The sequence below is a fragment of the Tamandua tetradactyla genome, chromosome 3, assembly GCF_023851605.1.
Source record: "Tamandua tetradactyla isolate mTamTet1 chromosome 3, mTamTet1.pri, whole genome shotgun sequence".
NCBI lineage: Eukaryota > Metazoa > Chordata > Mammalia > Pilosa > Myrmecophagidae > Tamandua > Tamandua tetradactyla.
Genome location: NC_135329.1, coordinates 84,454,916 through 84,477,049, shown reverse-complemented (window position 1 = coordinate 84,477,049; position 22,134 = coordinate 84,454,916). Strand labels below are relative to the sequence as shown.

Genomic DNA, 22,134 nt, shown 5'->3' with positions numbered 1-22,134 from the left:
CTTCATTTTACATGCTAATGGATGCCCATACTATAATATAATTAAACTAGTGCATGGTCCTAGTTTGTAATTCTTCCACGTGGAAGGTCACCCTGCTTTCATTCTTGTTTAGAAGTTTCACTGTTTTTGCTTTGTATCTTTACTAAACTTGTCATTTTCCTATGTTCTGCATGTTTTTCAGCAATTATTCGCCTTAGTAACAATGTTTATCATAGAATGTGCTTTTTTTTTTCTCTAGCTCAGTATAAAATGTTTTTGTTTTCCTACAGATGATTCTTTTATCAGGCCAGTTACTTTTTGGATTGTTGGGGATTTTGATAGCCCTTCTGGAAGGCAATTATTGTATGATGCTATCAAACATCAGGCAAGTATTTACAACTTATTTTGTACTTCTCTTTGAGGCTCCAGTTGTCTTCTGGGAGTCTGTGTCCTGTTGTAGTTGATCTGGTGGGGAAATGGGAGTGCTGCTTCCTTAGATCCTGAAGGAAAGGAGTGCTGTTTCCGCAGTTCTTCCATTTAGTACGAAGAGAGAAAAGATGGCAGCTCTATGGCCTCATTTAAGGTTATAGATTCTTTTAAAGATACATTAAAATAATGAGAACGTCATCATAGGTTATTACCTGACTGTGCTCCTGCTGCAGAGATGCTGGAAAGATCATTTTGTATAATGCATAGAGGGTCTTTCCAGCGATCGATGTCAAATCGGGGATGCCATGCAGAGCCATCAGTGTGTACTAATTGGAAGCACCTAGAGGCATACACATGGAGATGATCTGGAGATCTTGCTGCATGTCAGTAGTAGAAGTTGAGTGAAAGTCAGTGGAGTAGTCAATTCTTAGAAGGCATCATTGTCAGAGGATGACACAGCCCTCCTTGTGTCCTCTTACTGCCCCCATCCCTAGGAAGGCATACTGAAATAAGGAAATACCAGGTGGTTTTCATTTCACTAACATACTGAGGCCACAGGGTAGATGCTGTGGCCAGTTTGAGGTGAATTAGGTGTAGTTCTCATGGAGGAAAATAGACCTGCCTTTAAAGCATTCTGAAGTCAAATTGATGAACACACGAATGGTGATAGAGGAAGAGAACATGGAGGGAGAAGTTTGTTTTTAAAATAAGTATTTTGTAAAATTTAAGCACAAAAGAAGTACAGAAACCACAGGGTACATAGTGTCACAAAGTGAACTCGCCTGTGGGACCATCACCCAAGTCAGGGACTATCAAATGATCACATTCCCAAAGCCATTCCCTCCATGTGCTCCCAGTCATTTCCCTTCCCTCTTCCCTTTTCTCACATCATTTAGAATAGTGTGTCTGTATTTGAACTTCATTTAAATGGAGTCTTACTGTGTTGTGTTTACTCTTTTGTGTTTGGTTCCTTTGCTAAACATTTTGTCTGTCATCTATGAAGTTACCAGTAGTGATAATTTATTCTTTTCTGTGTGTAGCTTTCTATGTTATGGCTGTATCAGAGTTTTGTTTAATTTGTGGGCAATTGGATTGTTCCTCATTTGAAGCCTTAGAATGAATGCTGCTATGAAAGTTCTTATGTGCATAAATATGAATTTCTGTTGCTTGTGTTCTTGGTATAAGCCCTCTTTTTGCTTATATGAGTTCCAAATATGTTCTCCCACATGGATTCTTGCCTTTTTTACCTTGGAAAAGATTAGTTTTTACTAGAAATTAGAAAGGCCTTGTGAAGGAAGAAGGATTTGAACTTAAGGAAGTAAGGATGGCTGGGTGGGCATTCTACCATGAGGGGTGGTGTTGTTAGAATAGAAACCACGCAGAGGAAGGGTAGGACATCAGAGGTCTGTAATGTGTGCTCTCTTTACAGGATGCAGGAAATGAGGGTTAAAAGGTAGACTGGGGGTCCATTCATGTGGGTCTTTTAGTGCCTGGCTATGGCATTTGAATTTTATTTTATCTGCAGGGGAGAGCGAATTGAATACTGTTTCAAGAGGTATTATTTAACTCATGTTAGTGCTGTTTATTAAGTTCAAAGCATCTGCCCTATAACTGTTCCTGTTTCGTAAATAGAAATCCAGTAACAACGTTAGGATAAGCATGATCAATAATCCCCGTGAAGCTATAACTTATGAGAACACTCAGATCTCAAGAGCAATCTGGGCAGCTCTCCAGACACAGACCTCCAACTCCGCTAAGAACTTCATCACCAAAATGGCCAAGGAGGAGACCGCCGAGGCCCTGGCTGCGGGTGTGGGCATCCAAGACTTTTCCGTTGGGGTAAGTCTCTGCTCTTCAGGAGGCTGCCCCCTTCTGTCATTTGCCGTGTCAGTTCACTCCCATGGCAGGGCCGGCCTGTGCCTTCCTGCAGCTCCCTGTGGTTTTAGTTCTTAGTCTCAGAGGATTTATTTTAATTTGGAAGAATCTTTCCCAGAAACAGCAATTCTGTCATGTTGCCTTTATTCCTTTTAGGCTTCTCGGGTTTCCAGGTGTGTGTACTATAAGGCTGTATATGTTTGAAGCACAAAGCCAATTGTTTTGTGGTTTTTAAAAGACAGACAAAGTTTGATTTGTTTGTGAAACAAACGACTGTGATTTGAGTCACGTATGAGTTAGTAGCTTATAAGTTCTTTTTTTTTTTTCCCCAATGTGGGGAGGGAGGTGGGTAGTACATGGGCTGGGAATCAAACCCAGGTCTCCCACATGGAAAGTGAGCATAGCTTATAAGTTCCTGATGTGTTTCCAGTATGAGTCTACTTTTGACAAACTGTTTGGTAGTTTTAAAACTTCTTGTAAAATGTTCAGTTGACTTAAATTTCTGTTAGAAAAAAGGACTCTTGTGAAAAAAAATGCATGAAGAATAGTTTGCCATTTATTCCAAATCACATAGAAGAATACAGGGAAAGGAAATAAACAGTTCTTGATAAGTGGGAGGTAGGGGAAATTAGGAGGAAGAATGGAAAATCGAGGCATCATAATGTTGTTAGTCATTAGAATTAGTTCCACTACAAGAGTACTTTATGATTTATTCAGTAGGGTTATTTGCTTATATGGTTTGCTTAATAATGATTATGTTTCCTTAACAACAATTACTTTCCTAGGGCATGGATTTCAGTCTTTTTAAAGAGGTCTTTGAGTCTTCCAAAATGGATTTCATTTTGTCTCATGCCATGTACTGCAGGGAGGTTCTGAAGCTGAAGAAGGGACAGAGGGCAGTGATCAGCAATGGACGGGTGAGGATTTTGTCCTGGGCCAAGCTTGACTTCAAGTTAGATCAATGAACAGTCTTTGCAGCACTCTACTCTGAAGCTAGTTATCTCTTCAAACAGCCACACTTTCTCCAAAGGTGATTAGGGCTTACAAAGTGCTGACAATCATTTTCTGCCCCATTTATTTCAAAGGAGTATGCTTTTTAACATGGAAGTCCCTGTATGAAACCTCATGCTATCTCTCTGTGTCCTGCCCTTATATGGGGTTGTGAGAATATGGCCACTCTCAGCACATAAATCAACAAGGCTTTGATACAGAAAGTGTTCAAATGCTGTGGAACCATGCCCTTGCAGGTTTACTGTGTAATTAATGCAGTACACAGACCACATCTGAAGTATCTGCAGCTACTGGAGTGAGGCGAAGGAGGCAAACTAAATTTTAAACTCTTAGCACTGAGGGCAGAATCACCGATATATACCATCAGCTTAGCTATTTAAATTCAGTGAGACTTAGTGAGAAATTCACTGTGATTTTGCAATTCCGTAAAATAATGTGAAAAAGTCTAGAGTATATAGTTGAGGAAGTAGTTTAATAAGTAACTGTATGAGTTACTTTGCATTTTGTTTTTGTTTCTTAATCTGTTTTATTTACACATGTACCTGTCAGGTATCTTCAAAGTGATTTGGTTTTTAAGCTAGTTGAGGACATTGCAGGGCTCCTTGTTTCCTAATTACAGGTTCTTCTTCAGCACTCACTACCCTGGGCCTCTTTTCTTCATAGATCATTGGGCCACTGGAGGATAGCGAGCTCTTTAATCAAGATGATTTCCACCTCCTAGAAAATATCATCTTAAAAACTTCAGGACAGAAAATAAAATCTCATATTCAGCAGCTTCGGGTAGAAGAAGATGTGTAAGTTTTGACATAGAAGTTAATTAGTTCATGTCATTGAGGCTGTTATTGGAGCTTTGTTTATTGGTAGACGTTAGGATTATATATTGATCATGTATGCTGCCTAAGCTTTGAAATGTAATAGTGTTCTTCAGTTCAAGTTTTAATTTATGCTTCCAATAAAACCAGCTGATTTCTTTGTTAGACTGCTATTTAAAGTACTGAATTAGTTCTCCCTTTTTTTCTTTTAAACTTTTTATTGTGGGAAATTCCAAACATATAAAAAGTAGAGAGGCTAGGTTATTTATTACTCAGAATACCTCTGTTCAAAGATACTTTTCCTTATCATCTATTTGGTTACTCTTCAGTTTTATTTTATACAGGAAAGGGAAGGCAGATGAAATACTTCTTTTCCTTTATTTACCGGTAAGAATAATGAGTTGCTTCCCTTGCACCCACCACAGGTGATGATGAGTTAGTTGTTGTTAGTTTTTAATCCTTTTAGTGTTATTATAAGCTAATGACTTTTAATGAATTATTTCTCTTAATGGAAGAAAATAGTTTGTCTGGGCCATGCACCTGCTGTATAACGAGCCCAAGGCCGTCTAGACCTAGGTTCTGCATTAAACATGAGATAAATGTGTAGTTGGAGAATATAAAATTTAGAAGTTCCTCTGTTTTTTTCCCTTCATCTTTTCATGTAGCATCATGCTGTAAAGCTCAAGATGCATGTCTCAGTGAAGCGTTGACTTTGAGAGCTGCCAAAGCAGTCATGCTGTAAAGCTCAAGATGCATGTCTCAGTGAAGCGTTGACTTTGAGAGCTGCCAAAGCAGTCACTTTGCAAGTCTTGTGTATTCTAGCCCTTGATGCAGGGCAGGGAGTTCCCCAGGAGCTTGGACTGCTCCTCTCTCTTGGGAGGCCTGGGGGAGCCTCTTCATTACTCCGGGAACTATCTAATAACTATGTCCAAAAGACTTGTTTTTTGCCAACCAGAAAGGGGCTTGATGTCTGCTCACCCCAACCTATATAACCAAGGGTCCCTTGAAATGTTTTGTGACCATGTTGTGGCAGATTGCAAGAAACATATTCAGAGCAAGTGTTGAGAAGTTGAACCAAAAGACGTAATTTCATAAAGTTGTTTGGGTTCAGTGAGAAAATGTATAGGCCCAATTCCAGTTTACATATATTTATCAGTGGCTTTTTAAAATAAGAATTTCTTACTTAGAGTAAGAAGTAAGAAATTAAAGCCTTTCTTTCAGGCTCATGATTCAGTTCAAGATTTTGGTTAGAAATCAACTTTAGAAAGGGTGGGGAAAGCAGAAATGCTTTTCTGAGTTGTTTTACAGCAATGTTTTTAATAGTGAAACTGGATAGTGATTGGTTTAAATGATTATCATGTTCCATAAATATAATGCTATGCAGTCATTAAAAATATTGATGTATCCTTGTTTTATTAACCAACGAGACATTGTTTATGATATATTGAGTGAAAAAGCCTCTTACCAAATAACATAATCCGATTTTTGCTTATGTATTGAAAAATACAGAATTATGAGCCAAAACGTTTTTATGCCTATTTCTTGCTAATAGTATTGAGTATAATCTTAGTTTTCTCCTTTGAATTCTTTTTTTTTTCTGAATGTTTTCCAGTGATTTATTACTCTAGTAATCATAAGAGGTAATAAAGTTATTTAAAAGTGAATGGGCGGAAGTGTAAATAATATTAACCAATATGCCCTGTGTATGTTGAGCCATTGTAATATTTACCAGAGCCCTGTAAAGAAGGTGGTATATTCCCATTTCACATAAGGGAAACTTCTCTAGGCTTGTGGAGCTAATCAGCTAAAAAAAAAAAAAAAATCTATGCTTTATCTCATGCCTGTTGGTATAACGTCTTTGCTTTTTTCAAACCATCTTCTCAGTGTTTGGTATTTAGGCGGATAATGTGCTCAGCAATTACTGGAAGTCTACAATCAGGGAGGTGCTAAATTCTTCCTAACCCCATCTTTCAGAGCGAGTGACTTGGTGATGAAGGTGGATGCTCTCCTCTCAGCCCAACCAAAAGGAGATGCACGCGTCGAATACCAGTTTTTTGAAGAAAGACACAGGTATAAAATTGATGTTGAATTTGCACGATTTCTTGAACGTTAAGCTTGCATTGAAAGTGACTTTTACAACAGCTCCTTCATTTCTCCATACAGAGTTTAGGGATTGGACATTTTGTTTGGTGTGGAGTTTTTAACCCTGATATATACAGCTCTTGTACATGTAAAAGTTGACATTCTGAATACAGTATTTTAGAAAACAAAACATTTCATAAAACAGGCCAGTTCTAATTTTCTGATATTCAAGAATAAACAGAGGTTGTTCTATTAACAAAAGTTTCACATTATGAAGAAGTCCTTGCCTTTTTCTTTTCCAGTTTTTTATTTTGAAAAATTTCAAACTTAGGTATTAGCTAAAAGAATACTCAATGAATACCCGAATATCACTAGATTCACCAGTGGTTAACATCATGCCATGTTTGTTTTAGCTCTGTCATTCATGTGTTGTGTGCGTGGGTGGGGGGGGGTTATGTCTGCATATGTACATATACAAATACACAAAAATTTTTTCTAAACCATTTGAATGGTGGACATCATCACATCGTTCCTGAATTCTTTAGCATATATCTACTGACTACTAGAGTACTGAATACTAGAACTTTCTCCTGCATAACCATAGTACTATTAGCATACTTAAGAAATTTAACCTTCGTACAGTTATATTAGGTCCACATTCAGATTTCCCCAGTGTCCCAGTAATGACCTTTTTTTTTGCTGTGATTTTTTTTTACTACATATTTTTACTGAGAAATCTTCACACATGTACATTCCATACATGGTGTACAATCAGTGACTCACAGTATTATAACATAACTGTGTATTTGTCACCATGATCATTTTTTAGAACATTTGTATCACTCCAGGAAAAGAAATAAAGACAAAAAACTTATACATACCATACCCCTTACCCCTACCTCTCATTGATCACTAGTATTTCCATCTACCCAATTTATTTTACCCTTTGTCTCCCCTATTATTTATTTTTTTAATTCATTTTTTTTTTACTCAGCTGTCCATGCCCTAGATAAAAGGAGCATCAGATAGGTTTTCACACTCACAATCACATTGTAAAAGTTTTCTCTTTATACAGTTGTCTTTAAGAATCAAGGCTATTGGAACACACCTCAACAATTTCAGGTACTTTCCTAGGGTCCCTTGAAATGTTTTGTCACTCTAAAACACCATAAACTAAAAAGGGAAATCTATATAATGCGTAAGAATAACTTCCAGGATAACCTGTCAACTCTATTTGAAATCTCTCAGCCACTGAAACTTTATCTTGCCTCTTGTCTCTCTTCCCTCTTTTGGTCAAGGCTTTTCTCAGTCTCTTCATGCTGGGTGCCAGCTCTTCCAGGAATTTCTTTCCCATATTGCCAGGGAAATTTACACCCCTGGGAGTCATGTCCCAAATAGAGGGAAGGGTGGTAAGTTCACTTGCCTCATTGGTTTACAGAGAGAGATCATGTGTGAGCAACAGAAGAAGTTCTCTGGGAGTGACTCTTAGACCTTATTTTAACTAGGCTTAGCCTATCATTTGCAAGAATAAGTTTCATGGGACGAACCCCAAGATCGAGAGAGTCAGCCTATTGATCTGATTACTCCCACTGCTTGTGAGAATATCAGAAATTCTTCAGATGGGGAAGTTGAATATTTCCTCCTTTCTCCCTATTCCCCCAAGGGGACTTTGCAAATTCTTTATTCACTGACCAGATTACTCTGGGCTATAGCGGGTCATCATACTAACCTGGACAAACTAACAAAATCTTCTCCCCTTTTCAAGATTCATGGCAGTAATGATTTTTTTATTTTAATTTCTTAATTTGTTTCACTAAATAAGTTTTGAACCTTCAGATTTGCTGAAATTACACAGTAATGTTGTCAACATGTATATGCCGAATTTCAGTATTGTACCCAACACAGATTTCCCTCCTAATGAATTATAAAGTGGAGGATTTATAACTTGTTTTTTTTTTCTTGGGAAGCTGAGGAGGTTCTAGGTCAAATATGTTGCCCATGGATACTTCAAGGGCGATTAGTTGTTCTTCCACTTTAGTCACCCTTCATCCAGAGGAGTTCCCTGGTTTTTATCTTTTATGACATTGACTTTTTTGCAGAATTCATACAGGTGGGCTTGTGGAATGTCTTATAGTTTGGGTTGTCTCCTCACAATTACCTGTGGATTAGGTTGTCCTTAGGAAAAACCCCATACAGTGACATAGGTAGCCCTTGACTTACCTGACAAATACATATCTTGATTGTACCTCAGAACACCTGGGAGGCTTTAACTACAGCTGCCTGGACCCTTCCTCTCTAGGATTCTGATTTGATTCATAGCAAGCATACTAGATTTTGGTTTTGTTGGACCTGTGCTTTCTCACAGCCAGTCCTCGTGGGAATCTTATTTGAGTGGTCAGACTGTTGGATGATTCTAGACTAGAATAGAGACTCTTTCTGTTTTCACTGATCCTATCTCCTAAAGTAAATTGCTTATCCTTGAATTTTGCCCACTGGGACCCAGATCTTATCTCCTCAAGCTCTTTACATCAGGAAGTAATTCACTCTCTAGATATCTAGCTCAGGAAACATTTCCTAATTGACCTGCTGTCTTTTCCTTTTTTTGGCCAGGAAGCATCTTTCTCTGCACAATACTCTTGTTATATAATTAACATGCTCTATTTATAAATTCTACCATCATAAAAATTTAGGATTAATTATACCTAGAGAAATTCTTATTGGAATTGTATAAGTTAAATGAGTATGCGTTGGATTTACATCAGAACTTTTTCACTGATGCTAGTAACTGAAAGTTCTGAATTATTGGCTATATGTGTCCTCATGTGCCTTTGCCCTTGAAGTGTCCATGGGCAGCAGGGCCTCACTTGGGAGCCTGTGGGAAATACAGTTTCTGGTTTCACCCCAGCTCTTCTAAGTCAGTGTCTGCCTTTTTTTTGGCTTTTTAAAAGGGGAGTTTATTAAGTTGCAAATTTATAGTTCTAAGGCCATGAAAATGTCCAAATTAAGGCAAGGCTCTGAATATGTCCAAATTAAGACACCAGCAAGAGATTACCTTCATTAAAGAACGACCGATAAAGTTCACGGTTTCTCTCTCAGCTGGAAGGGCATGTGGCAAACGTGATGATGTCTGCTAGCTTTCTCTCCAGGCTTCCTGTTTCATGAAGCTCCCCTGGGAGTGTTTTCCTCCTTTTTTTTTTTTTTTTAATTAATTAAAAAAAATTTTTTTAAGAAATATAACGACAAACACACACAAACATTCTTTTTTTTTTTTTTCTTGTTTTTTGGGGGGAGGTGCATGGTCCGGGAATCGAACCCGGGTTAGCGGGCTTTCTAACCACTAAATTACATGTGCACCCACACAAAAAAAATTCTTATCATATGATCATTCCATTCTGTATATATAATCAGTAATTCACAATATCATCACATAGTTGCATATTCATCATCATGATCATTTCTTATTATATTTGCATCAATTCAGAAAAAGACAACAAAAAATTCATACATACTATACATACCCCTTACCGCTCCGTTTCATTGATCACTAGCATTTCAATATAAATTTATTTTAACATTTGTTCCCCCTATTATTTATTTTTATTCCATATGTTTTAGTTGTCTGTTGATAAGGTAAATAAAAGGAACATCAGACACAAGGTTTTCCCAGTCACACAGTCACATTGTGAAAGCTATATCATTATACAGTCGTCTTTAAGAAATATGGTTACTGGAACACAGCTCTACATTTTCAGGCACTTCCCTCTAGCCTCTCCATTATATCTTGACTAACAAGGTGATATCTATTTAATGAATAAGAATAACCTCCAGGATAACCTCTCGACTCTTTGGAATCTCTCAACCATTGACACTTTGTTTTGTCTCATTTCGCTCTTCCCCCTTTTTGTTGAGAAGGTTTTCTCAGTCCCTTGATGCTGAATCCCAGTTCATTCTAGGATTTCTGTCTCACATTGCCAGGAAGGTCCACACCCCTGGGAGTCATGTCCCACGTAGCCAGGGGGAGGGCGGTGAGTTTGCTTGTTGTGTTGGCTGGAGAAAGAGGCCACATCTGAGCAGCAAAAGAGGTTCTCTTTTTTATTGTGTAACATATGCACAAAGAAAGAAATAAAAAAGCAATAATTTTCAGAGCACTCTTCAACAGTTAGTTACAGGACAGATCCCAGAGTTTGTCATGGGCTACCATACCATCCTCTTAGATTATTCCTTCTAGCTGTTCCAGAATATAGGAGGCTAGCAGGAATAAATACTTTTTTATCATTACAGTTGGCTTTTTTCTTTTTTGTGATAAGTAACATATTTCAAAGCACAGTACAGCAATTAGTTGTAGAACAGATTTTAGCGTTTGGTATGGGTTACAATTCCACAGTTTTAGGTTTTTACTTCTAGCTGCTCTGAGATATTGGAAACTAACAGAAATATCAATTTAATGACTCAGCAATCATATTCGTTTGTTAAACCCTACCTTCTGTGCATCACTCCACCATCACCTTTGATCCTTCTGTCCCACTGTTTAGGTGTATTTGGGCTATGGCCATTCTAACTTTTTCATGTTGGAAGGGGCTTTCAGTAGTATGGGGTAGGGAGATGGAACTAGTTGATGTTCTCGAGAGGCTGGGCTTACCTGGTCCAGGAACTCATCTGGAGGTTGTAGGCTTCTTGATAGTTACACTAGTGCATGAAACCTTTGTAGAATCTTATATATTGCCCTAGGTGTTCTTTAGGATTGGTTGCAATGGTTTTGCTTGCACTTTGGCAAGTTATGATAGGTAGCAATGTCTAACTGAAGCTTGCATAAGAATGACCTCCAGAGTAACCTTTTGACTCTATTTGAACTCTCTTAGCCACTGATACTTTATCAGTTACACTTCTTTTCCCCCTTTTGGTCAGGATGGCATTGTTGATCCCACAGTGCCAGGGCCAGACTCATCCCTGGGAGTCATCTCCCATGCCACCAAGGAGACTTTCACTTCTGGATGTCATGTCCCATGTAGGAAGGAAGGTGGTGATTTCACTTGCGGAGTTGGGCTTAGAGAGGGAGAGGCCACATCTGAGCAACAAATGAGTTCCTTTAGAAGTAACTCTTCAGGTATACCTATAGGTAGGCTAAGCTTCTCCACTATATGCATAAGCTTCACAAGAGCAAGCTTCAAGATCAAGGGCTTGGCCTATTGATTTGAGTTTCCCTAGTGTTTGACACAGTATCAAGGATTTTGAAATCCCAGTGGTAAAATTTAATGGTTCCATCTTTTTTCTCCTGTCCCTCAAGGGACTTTGCCAATGCTTTTTGATTGTTTGTTTAATATACTCTGGAATGTATCCAGGCATTACATTAAGCTATACAAGATTAAAGACCCTCATTCTTATTCTGGGCTCCCTGTGTTGCAGTTGTCCTGACAGGTTTAGTTAGATTATGTATTATAGAAAATTTAGGTTCTGGGCAAAATAAACCTTTCTTCTTGTGGTCTCAAAGAGTAGATGAAGTTCTAAAATGTCCAGCAATAAGCAGTTTCTTATATAAACTATGGCATGGAAGAGAAGGGAGAGGCCAAGATGGCGGCTTAGCAATGTGCGCGTTTTAGTTTGTCCTCCAGAACAACTACTAAATAACCAGAAACAGTACAGAGCAGCTCCCGGAGCCACGTCAGTGACCGAACACACAGCGTACCCCAGTCTGGACCAGCTGGACTGGCTGTAAACCTCCCCAGAACTGTGAGTTCCCCAAGCTGCGGCGGCCAGCTCACCTCCCCCACAGGCGGCTTCCCAGAGGGGAAAGGAAAGGAAACTTACCAGCAGCAGGTACTGAGCACAATTAAAGGCCGGTTGTGGAATTAATTAACAAATTCTGACTACTAAAAATAGGCCCCCAGCTCAGGTGAACCTGATCAAGGTAGAGGTCGCTCATTGGGCAAACAGAAAAAGAGGAAAGGGGAGGAAATGGAAGTTTTTGTGGCTGTCTTTCTATGGAGGCTTGGCTACTTCTGGATTCAGCGGTGGGACTTCTTGGGCTGCAGCTGCCCCAGGCATAGGAAGAAACGGACTGCTTTCAGGGCTGTCTCCCACCTGTGCCTTCCTCAGGGGAGGGGTGAAGTCCAGCTCAGGTGGAATCCCTCCTTCAAGGAGTTCAGACCCCAGGGCTTGGCAATTTGAAGCCATTAAAACCAGCCTGCAACCTCTCCTCTGTCTCCACCAGGCCCCCAGCAGGGAGAGTCTGCCAAAGTTAAAGGTACTGCATAACCTTATGCTGGTGGGACTTGCAAGCAGACAAGCACCACATACTGGGAAGGATAGGAAAAACAGAGTCCAGAGACTTCACAGGAAAGTCCTTTAACCTACTGGGTCTCACCCTCAGGGAAAACTGATTCAGGTGACTCCTTCCCCCTGATAGGAGGCCAGTTTAGTCCGGGAAAACCCGGCTGGAGTCTATAATACCTACGTAGACCCTCCTAAGGGTGGGGAGGGAAAAGACACTGTACATGCAGGGCAAGAAACAAGAACTGAAAAATTATCCTCTGCTAAACAAAATCTAAGCAAGAGGTCTAGAAAAAGCTGAACTGAAGGTCAAAGAACAGATAGACAACAAAGTCACCCAGCAAGAAAACACTAGGTAAGATAAGTGAAAGCAATCTCCAGAATAAGCTAATTAAGGTAATTAAATGTCTAGACACCAGAAAAAAATAACACATCACACCAGGAAAATTGAAGATATGGCCCAGTCAAAGGAACAAACCAATAGTTAACTGAGATACAAGAGCTGAAACAATTCAGAATATACGAACTGACATGGAAAACCGCATCAAAAACCAAATCAATGAATTGAGGGAGGCTATGAAGAAGGCAAGTAATGAACAAAAAGAAGAAATGGAAAGTCTGAAAAAACAAATCACAGAACTTATGGGAATGAAAGGTACAATAGAAGAGATGAAAAAAACAATGGAAACCTACAATGGTAGATTTCAAGAGACAGAGGTTAGGATTAGTGAACTGGAGGATGAAACATCTGAAATCCGGCAAGAAACAGAAACTATAAGGAAAAAAATGGAAAAATATGAGCAGGGACTCAGGTAATTGAATGATAATATGAAGCACACAAATATACGTGTTGTGGGTGTCCCGGAAGGAGAAGAGAAGAGAAAAGAAGGAGAAAAACTAATGGAAGAAATTATCACTGAAAATTTCCGAACTCTTATGAAAGACTTAAAATTACAGATCCAAGAAGTGCAGTGTACCCCAAAGAGAATAGATCCAAATAGACGTTCTCCAAGACACTTACTAGTCAGAATGTCAGAGGTCAAAGAGAAAGAGAGGATCTTGAAAGCAGCAAGAGAAAAGCAATCCATCACATACAAGGGAAACCCAATAAGACTATGTGTAGATTTCTCAGCAGAAACCATGGACGCAAGAAGGCAGTGGGATGATATATTTAAATTACTAAAAGAGAAAAACTGCCAACCAAGAATTCTATATCCAGCAAAATTGTCCTTCAAAAATGAGGGAGAAATTAAAACATTTATAGACAAAAAGTCACTGAGAGAATTTGTGACCAAGAGACCAGCTCTGCAAGAAATACTAAAGGGAGCACTAGAGACAGATACGAAAAGACAGAAGAGAGATGTGTGGAGAAGAGTGTAGAAAGAAGGAAAATTAGATATGACATACAAAATACAAAAGGCAAAATGGTAGATGAAAGTACTACCCGTACAGTAATAACACTAAATGTTAGTGGATTGAACTCCCCAATCAAAAGACATAGACTGGCAGAATGGATTAAAAAACAGGATCCTTCTATATGCTGTCTACAGGAAACACGTCTTAGACCCAAAGATAAACATAGGTTGAAAGTGAAAGGTTGGGAAAAGATATTTCATGCAAATAACAACCAGAAAAGAGCAGGAGAAGCTATACTAATACCCAACAAATTAGACTGCAAATGTAAAACAGTTAAAAGAGACAAAGAAGGATACTATGTACTAATAAAAGGAACAATTCAACATGAAGACATAATAATAATAAATATTTATGCACCGAACCAGAATGCCCCAAAGTACATGAGGCAAACACTGCAAACACTGAAAAGGGAAATAGACACATCTACCATAATAGTTGGAGACTTAATTCCCCACTCTCATCAATGGACAGAACATCTAGACAGAGGATCAATAAAGAAACAGAATTTGAATATTACAATAAATGAGCTAGACTTAACAGACATTTATAGGACATTACACCCCACAACAGCAGGATAAACCTTTTTCTCAATTTGCTCATGGATCATTCTCAAAGGTAGTCCATATGCTGGGTCACAAAGCAAGTCTCAACAAATTTAAAAAGATTGAAATCATACACAACACTTCCTCAGATCATAAAGGAATGAAGTTGGAAATCAATAATAGGCAGAGCACCAGAAAATTCACAAATATGTGGAGGCTCAACAACACACTTTTAAACAACCAGTGGGTCAAGGAAGAAATTACAAGAAAAATCAGTAAATATCTCAAGGCAAATGAAAATGAAAATACAACATATCAAAACTTATGGGATGCAGCAAAGACAGTGCTAAGAGGGAAATTTATTGCCCTAAATGCCTATATCAAAAAAGAAGAAAGGGCAAAAATCGAGGAATTAACTGTCCACTTGGCAGAACTGGAGAAAGAATAACAAACTAACCCCAAAGCAAGCAAAAAGAAAGAAATAACAAAGATTAGAGCAGAAATAAATGAAATTGAGAACATGAAAACAATTGAGAAAATCAGTTAAAACCAGAAGTTGGTTCTATGAGAAAATCAATAAGATTGATGGGCCCTTAGCAAGATTGACAAAAAAGAAGAGAGAGGATGCAAATAAATAAGATCAGAAATGGAAGAGGAGACATAACCACTGACCCCACAGAAATAAAAGAGGTAATAACGGGATACTATGGACAACTTTATGCTAATAAATACAACAGTGTAGACGAAATGGACAAGTTCCTAGAAAGGCATGAACAGCCAACTTTGACTCAAGAAGAAATAGATGACCTCAACAAACCAATCACAAGTAAAGAAATTGAATCAGTCATTAAAAAGCTTCCCAAAAAGAAAAGTCCAGGACCAGATGGCTTCACATGTGAATTCTACCAAACATTCCAGAAAGAATTAGTACCAACTCTCCTCAAACTCTTCAAGAAAAATCGAAGTGGAGGGAAAGCTACGTAATTCATTCTATGAAGCCAGCATCACCCTCATACCAAAACCAGGCAAAGATATTACAAAAAAAGAAAACTACAGACCAATCTCTCTAATGAATATAGATGTAAAAATCTTCAACAAAATTCTAGCAAATTGAATCCAGCAACACATTAAAAGAATTATACATCATGACCAAGAAGGATTCATCTCAGGTATGCAAGGATGGTTCAACATAAGAAAATCAATTAACGTAATACACCGTATCAACAAATCAAAGCAGAAAAATCACATGATTATCTTGGTTGATGCAGAGAAGGCATTTGACAAAATTCAACATCCTTTCCTGTTGAAAACACTTCAAAGGATAGGAATACAAGGGAACTTCCTTAAAATGATAAAGTGAATATATGAAAAACCCACAGCTAATATCACCCTCAATGAGGAAAAACTGAAAACTTTCCCCCTAAGATCAGGAACAAGACAAGGATGTCCACTATCAGCGCTGTTATTCAACACTGTGTTGGAAGTTCTAGCCAGAGCAATTAGACAAGAAAAAGAAATACAAGGCATCAAAATTGGAAATGAAGAAGTAAAAGTATCACTGTTTGCAGTTGATATGATACTATATGTCAAAAACCCTGAAAAATCCACAATAAAACTACTAGAGCTAATAAACGAGTACAGCAAAGTGGCAGGTTACAAGATCAACATTCAAAAATCTGTGGTATTTCTATACACTAGTAATGAACAATCTGAGGAAGGAATCAAGAAATGAATTCCATTTACAATTGCAACCAAAAGAATAAAATACTTAGGAATAAATTTAACTAAAGAGACAAAAGACCTATACAAAGAAATCTACAAGAAATTGTTAAAAGGAATCACAGAAGACCTAAACAGATGGAAGGGCATACCGTGTTCATGGATTGGAAGACTAAATATAGTTAAGATGTCAATCCTACCTAAATTGATTTACAGATTCAATGCAATACCAATCAAAATCCCTACAACTTACTTTTCAGAAATAGAAAAACCAATAAGCAAATTTATCTGGAAGGGCAGGGTTCCCCGAATTGTTAAAAGTATCTTGCAGAAAAAAAATGAAGCTGGAGGTCTCATGCTGCCTGATTTTAAGGCATATTATGAAGCCACAGTCAAAACAGCATGGTACTGGCATAAAGATAGAGATATTGACCAATGGAATTGAACAGAGGGTTCAGATATAGACCCTCTCATCTATGGACATTTGATCTTGGATAAGACCGTCAAGCCAACTCGCCTGGGACAGTACAGTCTCTTCAATAAATGGTGCCTAGAGAACTGGATATCGATATGCGAAAGAATGAAAGAGGACCCGTATTTCACACCCTATACAAAAGTTAACTCAAAATGGATCAGAGATCTAAACATTAGGTCTAAGACCATAAAACAGTTAGAGGAGAATGTAGGGAAATATCTTATAAATCTTATAATTGGAGTTGGTTTTATAGACCTTACACCTAAAGCAAGAGCACTGAAGAAAGAAAGAAAGAAATGGGAACTCCTCAAAATTAAACACTTTTGTGCATCAAAAAGCTTCATCAAGAAAGTAGAAAGACAGCCTACACAATGGGAGACAATATTTTAAGTGACACATCAGATAAAGGTCTAGTATCCAGAATTTATAAAGAGATTGTTCAACTCAACAATAAAAAGGCAGCCTATCCAATTACAAAATGGGAAAAAGACTTAAACATACATTTCCCAGAAGAGGAAATACAAATGGCCAAAATGCACATGAAGAGATGCTTCAACTTCCCTGGCCATTAGAGAAATGTAAATCAAAACCACAATGAGATATCATCTCACACCCACCAGAATGGCCATTATCAACAAAACAGAAAATGACAAGTGCTGGAGAGGATGTGGAGAAGGAAGCACACTTATTCACTGTTGGTGGGAATGTCAAATGGTGCAACCACTGTGGAAGGCAGTTTGGTGGTTCCTCAAAAAGCTGAATATAGAATTGCCATATGACCCAGCAATACCACTGCTAGGTACCTACTCAAAGGACTTAAAGGCAAAGACACAAACGGACATTTGCACACCAATGTTTATAGCAGCAAGTAGATGGAAATAGCCAAAATATCCATCAACAGACGAGTGGCTAAACAAACTGTGATATATACATACGATGGAATATTATGCAGCTTTAAGACAGAATAAACTTATGAAGTATGTAACAACATGGATGGACCTTGAGAACATTATGCTGAGTGAGACTAGCCAAAAACAAAAGGACAAATACTGTATGATCTCACTGATATGAACTGACATTAGTGAATAAACTTGGAATATTTCGTTGGTAACAGAGACCATCAGGAGATAGAAATAGGGTAAGATATTGGGTAATTGGAGCTGAGGGGATACAGACTGTGCAGCAGGACTAATTGTAAAAACTCAGAAATGAACAGCACAATACTACCTAACTGTAATACAATTATGTTAAAACACTGAATGAAGCTACATGTGAGAATGATGGAGGATGGCTGGGAACATAAATGAAATCAGAAAGAAAGATAGATGTTAAAGATTGAGTTGGTATAATCTAGGAATGCCTAGAGTGTATAATAATAGTGAAATGTACAGTGTACAATTTAAAAAATGTTTTTGCATGAGGAAGAACAAAGGAATGTCATTGCAGGGTGCTGAAAATAGATCATAATTAATGTTTTAAAATGTCACCTTATGTGTGAGACTAAAGCAAAAAATGTTTATTTGTTACAAAATTTATATTTTGCCTAGTGCATTTCCTAATATAACATGTAGATAGTTTGATTGAACTCCATAAGTGCTTGGAATCTCAGGTAGGACATGAGATTTTGCTGGTTTGTCCAGAGTGATGCCCTGATGAATCCCAGAGTGATTCAATCAGTGAGTGGAAAAGTATTTGCAAAGCCCGCTTCGGAGAATGGTGTGAACAGGGAGAAATTCAACTTCCCCAAGTTGAATTCTTGATATTCTCACAAGCACTGTGGACAACCAAAGCTATAGGCTGAGCCCCCAGTCTTGGGGTTTGTTCATATGAAACTTAACCTGCAAAGGATAGGTCAAGTCTGCTTTAAATTTGGCCCTAAGAGTCACCCCCAAGAGAACCTCTTTTGTTGCTCAGATGTGGCCTCTCTCTCCAGCCAACACAACGAGCATTCTCACCACCCTACCCCTCTCTACGTGGGACATGATTCCCAGGGGTGTGGACCTTCCTGGCAACATGGGACAAAGATCTTGGAATGAGCTGAGACTTAGCATCAGGGGATTGAGAAAACCTTCTTGACCAAAAGGGGGAAGAGTGAAATGAGACGAAGTGTCAATGGCTGAGAGATTCCAAACAGAGTCGAGAGGTTATCCTGGAGGTTATTCTTATTCATCAAGTAGATATCATCTTGTTATTCAAGATGTAATGGAGAGGCTGGTGGGAACTGCCTGAAAATGTAGAGCTGTGTTCCAATAGCCATGTTTCTTGAGGATGATTAAATAATGATACTGCTGTCACAGTGTAACTGTGTGATTGTGAAAACCTCGTGTCTGATGCTCCTTTTATCTACCTTGTCAACAGAGGAGTAGAACATATGGAATAAAAATAAATAATAGGGGGAACAAATGCTAAAATAAGTTTAGTTTGAAATGCTAGTGATCAGTGAAAGCTAGGGGTAAGGGGTATGGTAGGTATAATCTTTTTTTTTTTCTTTCCTGTGTTCGTTTTATTTCTTTTTCTGAATTAATGCAAATGTTCTAAGAAATGATGAATATGCAACTAAGTGATGATATTGTGAATTACTGATCATGTATGTTGATGTTTTATTTTGTTTCTTAATTTTTTAGTTAATAAATAAATTTTTAAAAAATGTTAAAAAAAAATAAAAATAAACTATGGCAGGCAAACTTGGCAAAATATTCCTTACACAAAATGCTTGATGTCTAGCAGCATAAAAAATTTATGATTAGAGTGGTGGGGAGAGGAAAGGATTATAAAATTGCCAATATTCTATAGTTGCAGCTGATTTTATGCAGGTGTATAAATCTGTAAAAAAACTTAAATAGGGATGCAACAAAGTGATTGGGTTAAATGATGAGACAACATTTTTTTTCCCATTCTTCTCTGTTTGAGAGGTTTTCTGTAATGTTCTATGTCCTTTCTATTATTTTATAAAATCTGTTTATTCCTTTCCTCCTCCTACCTTTCTCGCCAAGAAATAACAATATTGTCACAATGTTCTGTAACTGTCAAATGCTATCATCTGAAGTTCATAGCAGTTTTTAGTTACATACAAGTTCAAGCTGTTTTTCCAGTCTTCACACAAATCTTTCCGTCTTTTTTTAGTGTGCCTGAACCATTCAGGGTTTGCAGTCTTTGGGCGCAGACATAATCACATAGTTGACCACCATTGGAGCCTGGCTGTTCTAAATCTAAGTTATCTTGAAATGTTAAGAGGACTGGTGTATTTTCCGTTAGACCAAAGGGGGTTAAAATTAAAAAAAGCTAATTTTATCTCCTGTTTCCTCCACATTAATGGTCTGGTTTTTTTTGTCTTGTTAGTGCAATTAAACTGAGGCCAAAGGATGGGGAGACATACTTTGATGTTGTGGCTGTTATTGACCCTGTCACCAGAGAAGCACAGAGACTCGCTTCACTGCTCTTGGTAGGAACAGAAGCTAAGGCCACTTTATGTGGTAGTTATGGACCCTGTAACTCTGAGAGCTTTCTTGGTTCCCTTTGTTATGGTGAAAAGGGTATTGACCAATGCAGTAGGGCATCTTGGAAACAGCATATATCTCCATAAAGATTGATAATGGCTCTGAAAACAGCAACATCCCTTAGAAAATTGGTATAAGTTTGGTTGGCTACCTCATGTAATTAAAAGATATATATTTCAAAGCCTTTTTGTACATTATTTTTCACAATAAAAAATAAAAACAATTATTAACAAAGGAAGTTAGAGCAAAATAAAATGTTTTTGAATTAAGTTGAGTTATGCCATGTTTTAATAGCAAGGAATTAAAAAGGTAAAAGTTTGCTTTTTCGTTTTCCTTTTTTTTTTAATGAGCATGAATTTATTTTGTTATAGCTTGTCTTTTAGACAAGTGTAAGATGTTAGAATTTTAAGTACATTTGAGTTCTGCACAAAACATGGTTAGGTGCTTCAATTTTTTTTTTTCTTTTTACAGTTGAAATTTTTCTTAAAGTAATATTTCATTGTTACCTTAAGCAAATACTTAAACCTTAAACTAACCTGTTAACCATAAGGTTAGTTGATTATACTAGTTTTTTCATGCTATAGTATGTAAGTTGCACTGATGAACCTCTTAACCTGTCCTGTGTAGATTGACATCCGTGATCTCTCCGTTACTTTACCATGGCTGTGCCTTAAACTTTGTGGATATGACGGCCGGGATCTGTAAAAGCCTGCCTCCCATGTTCTTGGCCAAGATATATGTATGTGTGATGTAGATTCTGCATTAGAATGGCAATTTCCAGAAACTTCTCCAGTGTACCTTTATGATAGTTATTATCTTTGTATCTTTTTTTTTCTTAAATATTAAGAAATGTTCTCTTTCTCTGAAGAGAAAATCTAAATGTTTTGCCTCAAATATCAGTCACTTCCTCTGTAGGAAAAGTTTTATGTTTTGACATCTGATTTGCTGTTTTAGGTTTTGGCTCAGCTGATAAACATGAACCTAAGAGTGTTTATGAACTGCCAATCAAAACTTTCTGACATGCCTTTAAAAAGGTAAAAGAAACTTGAAAGTATGATACTGAATTTAAAAGCTGATATTGATTGTTAAACAGTTTTATATATGGACATCATGTCTACAAAGGTCATTTACTGAAAGTTCAGTGTTAGCAAATTTCTGCTCTAATTGGAAGTTCTAAGAACTTAGCATAGGCATGGGAGAATTTAGATGACAGCAGGACCAGAAGTTGTACTTGTGATTTTCTTTTTTTGTTGTTTTTACTGTCAGAATTTTATGATTCTCTAAATTCTCAATGTGGTTACTGACTTTACATAGTCAAAATGTGCTTATGGAGCAGAAAGATACTTGCCTATACTTTTTCATCTTAAAAGAAAAGTAGTTATTTCAAGTTAGAATATATATAGAGAGAAAGCTTGATGAGGCTTTTTTTCATATATCTTGAAAAGAACAGATTTAGCTATCTACTGTCATGAGCTTTCAAGTGATCATTTATGAGAAAATTAGTAATATAAAGCAGTTAGTAGTAATAGCATATGGCAAATATTAGGACTATAGGAGATTCCTAACTTAGCAATTCTAAGTGCAAGTGGGCAGTGGTGGCTCAGTGGCAGAATTCTTGCCTGCTATGCCGGAAATCCGGGTTTGATTCCCAGTGCCTGCCCATGCTAAAAAACAAACAAACAAACAATTCCAAGTGTAAGGAAACAGTGACAAAAAGTCTTCTCAGCTCCCCCCATTGTTCTCATATATATTTAAATTGTTACATATAGTGTTTTCAAGCCTATCCTGAGAACAGAGTTACCATTTAGGACTTTAATTTTATAAGAAAATGAGGTTTTCTCCTGTTATGGGAGGAAAGTACTCAAGAAATGATTGCAATCCCAGCAGCAGCTACTTATAATAGTGTAAGAAGGAATTCTCTTTCCCTTCAACCCTAGCTCTCTTTCCTGTCTCGTGTTCCTATAAACAACTGCAGAGACAAAATTGGGCCAAAAGATGGTTTGGGACAGAATTTTTCCAGTCTGAAAGTA

The 22,134-nt window shown here is 37.6% G+C and overlaps 1 protein-coding gene across 2 annotated transcripts in view; it reads left to right on the top strand.

Moving 5' to 3' along the window:
- Window positions 1-22,134, top strand: part of UGGT1 (UDP-glucose glycoprotein glucosyltransferase 1) — a 119,815-nt gene that overhangs the window by 74,930 nt on the left and 22,751 nt on the right. For both annotated transcript variants that reach the window (XM_077153430.1, XM_077153429.1), the window contains 7 exons: window positions 270-364; window positions 2,041-2,247; window positions 3,069-3,200; window positions 3,958-4,088; window positions 6,081-6,176; window positions 19,947-20,049; window positions 21,059-21,138. In XM_077153430.1, the coding sequence (XP_077009545.1) occupies window positions 270-364; window positions 2,041-2,247; window positions 3,069-3,200; window positions 3,958-4,088; window positions 6,081-6,176; window positions 19,947-20,049; window positions 21,059-21,138 (844 nt within the window). The remainder of the gene's footprint in view (window positions 1-269; window positions 365-2,040; window positions 2,248-3,068; window positions 3,201-3,957; window positions 4,089-6,080; window positions 6,177-19,946; window positions 20,050-21,058; window positions 21,139-22,134) is intronic.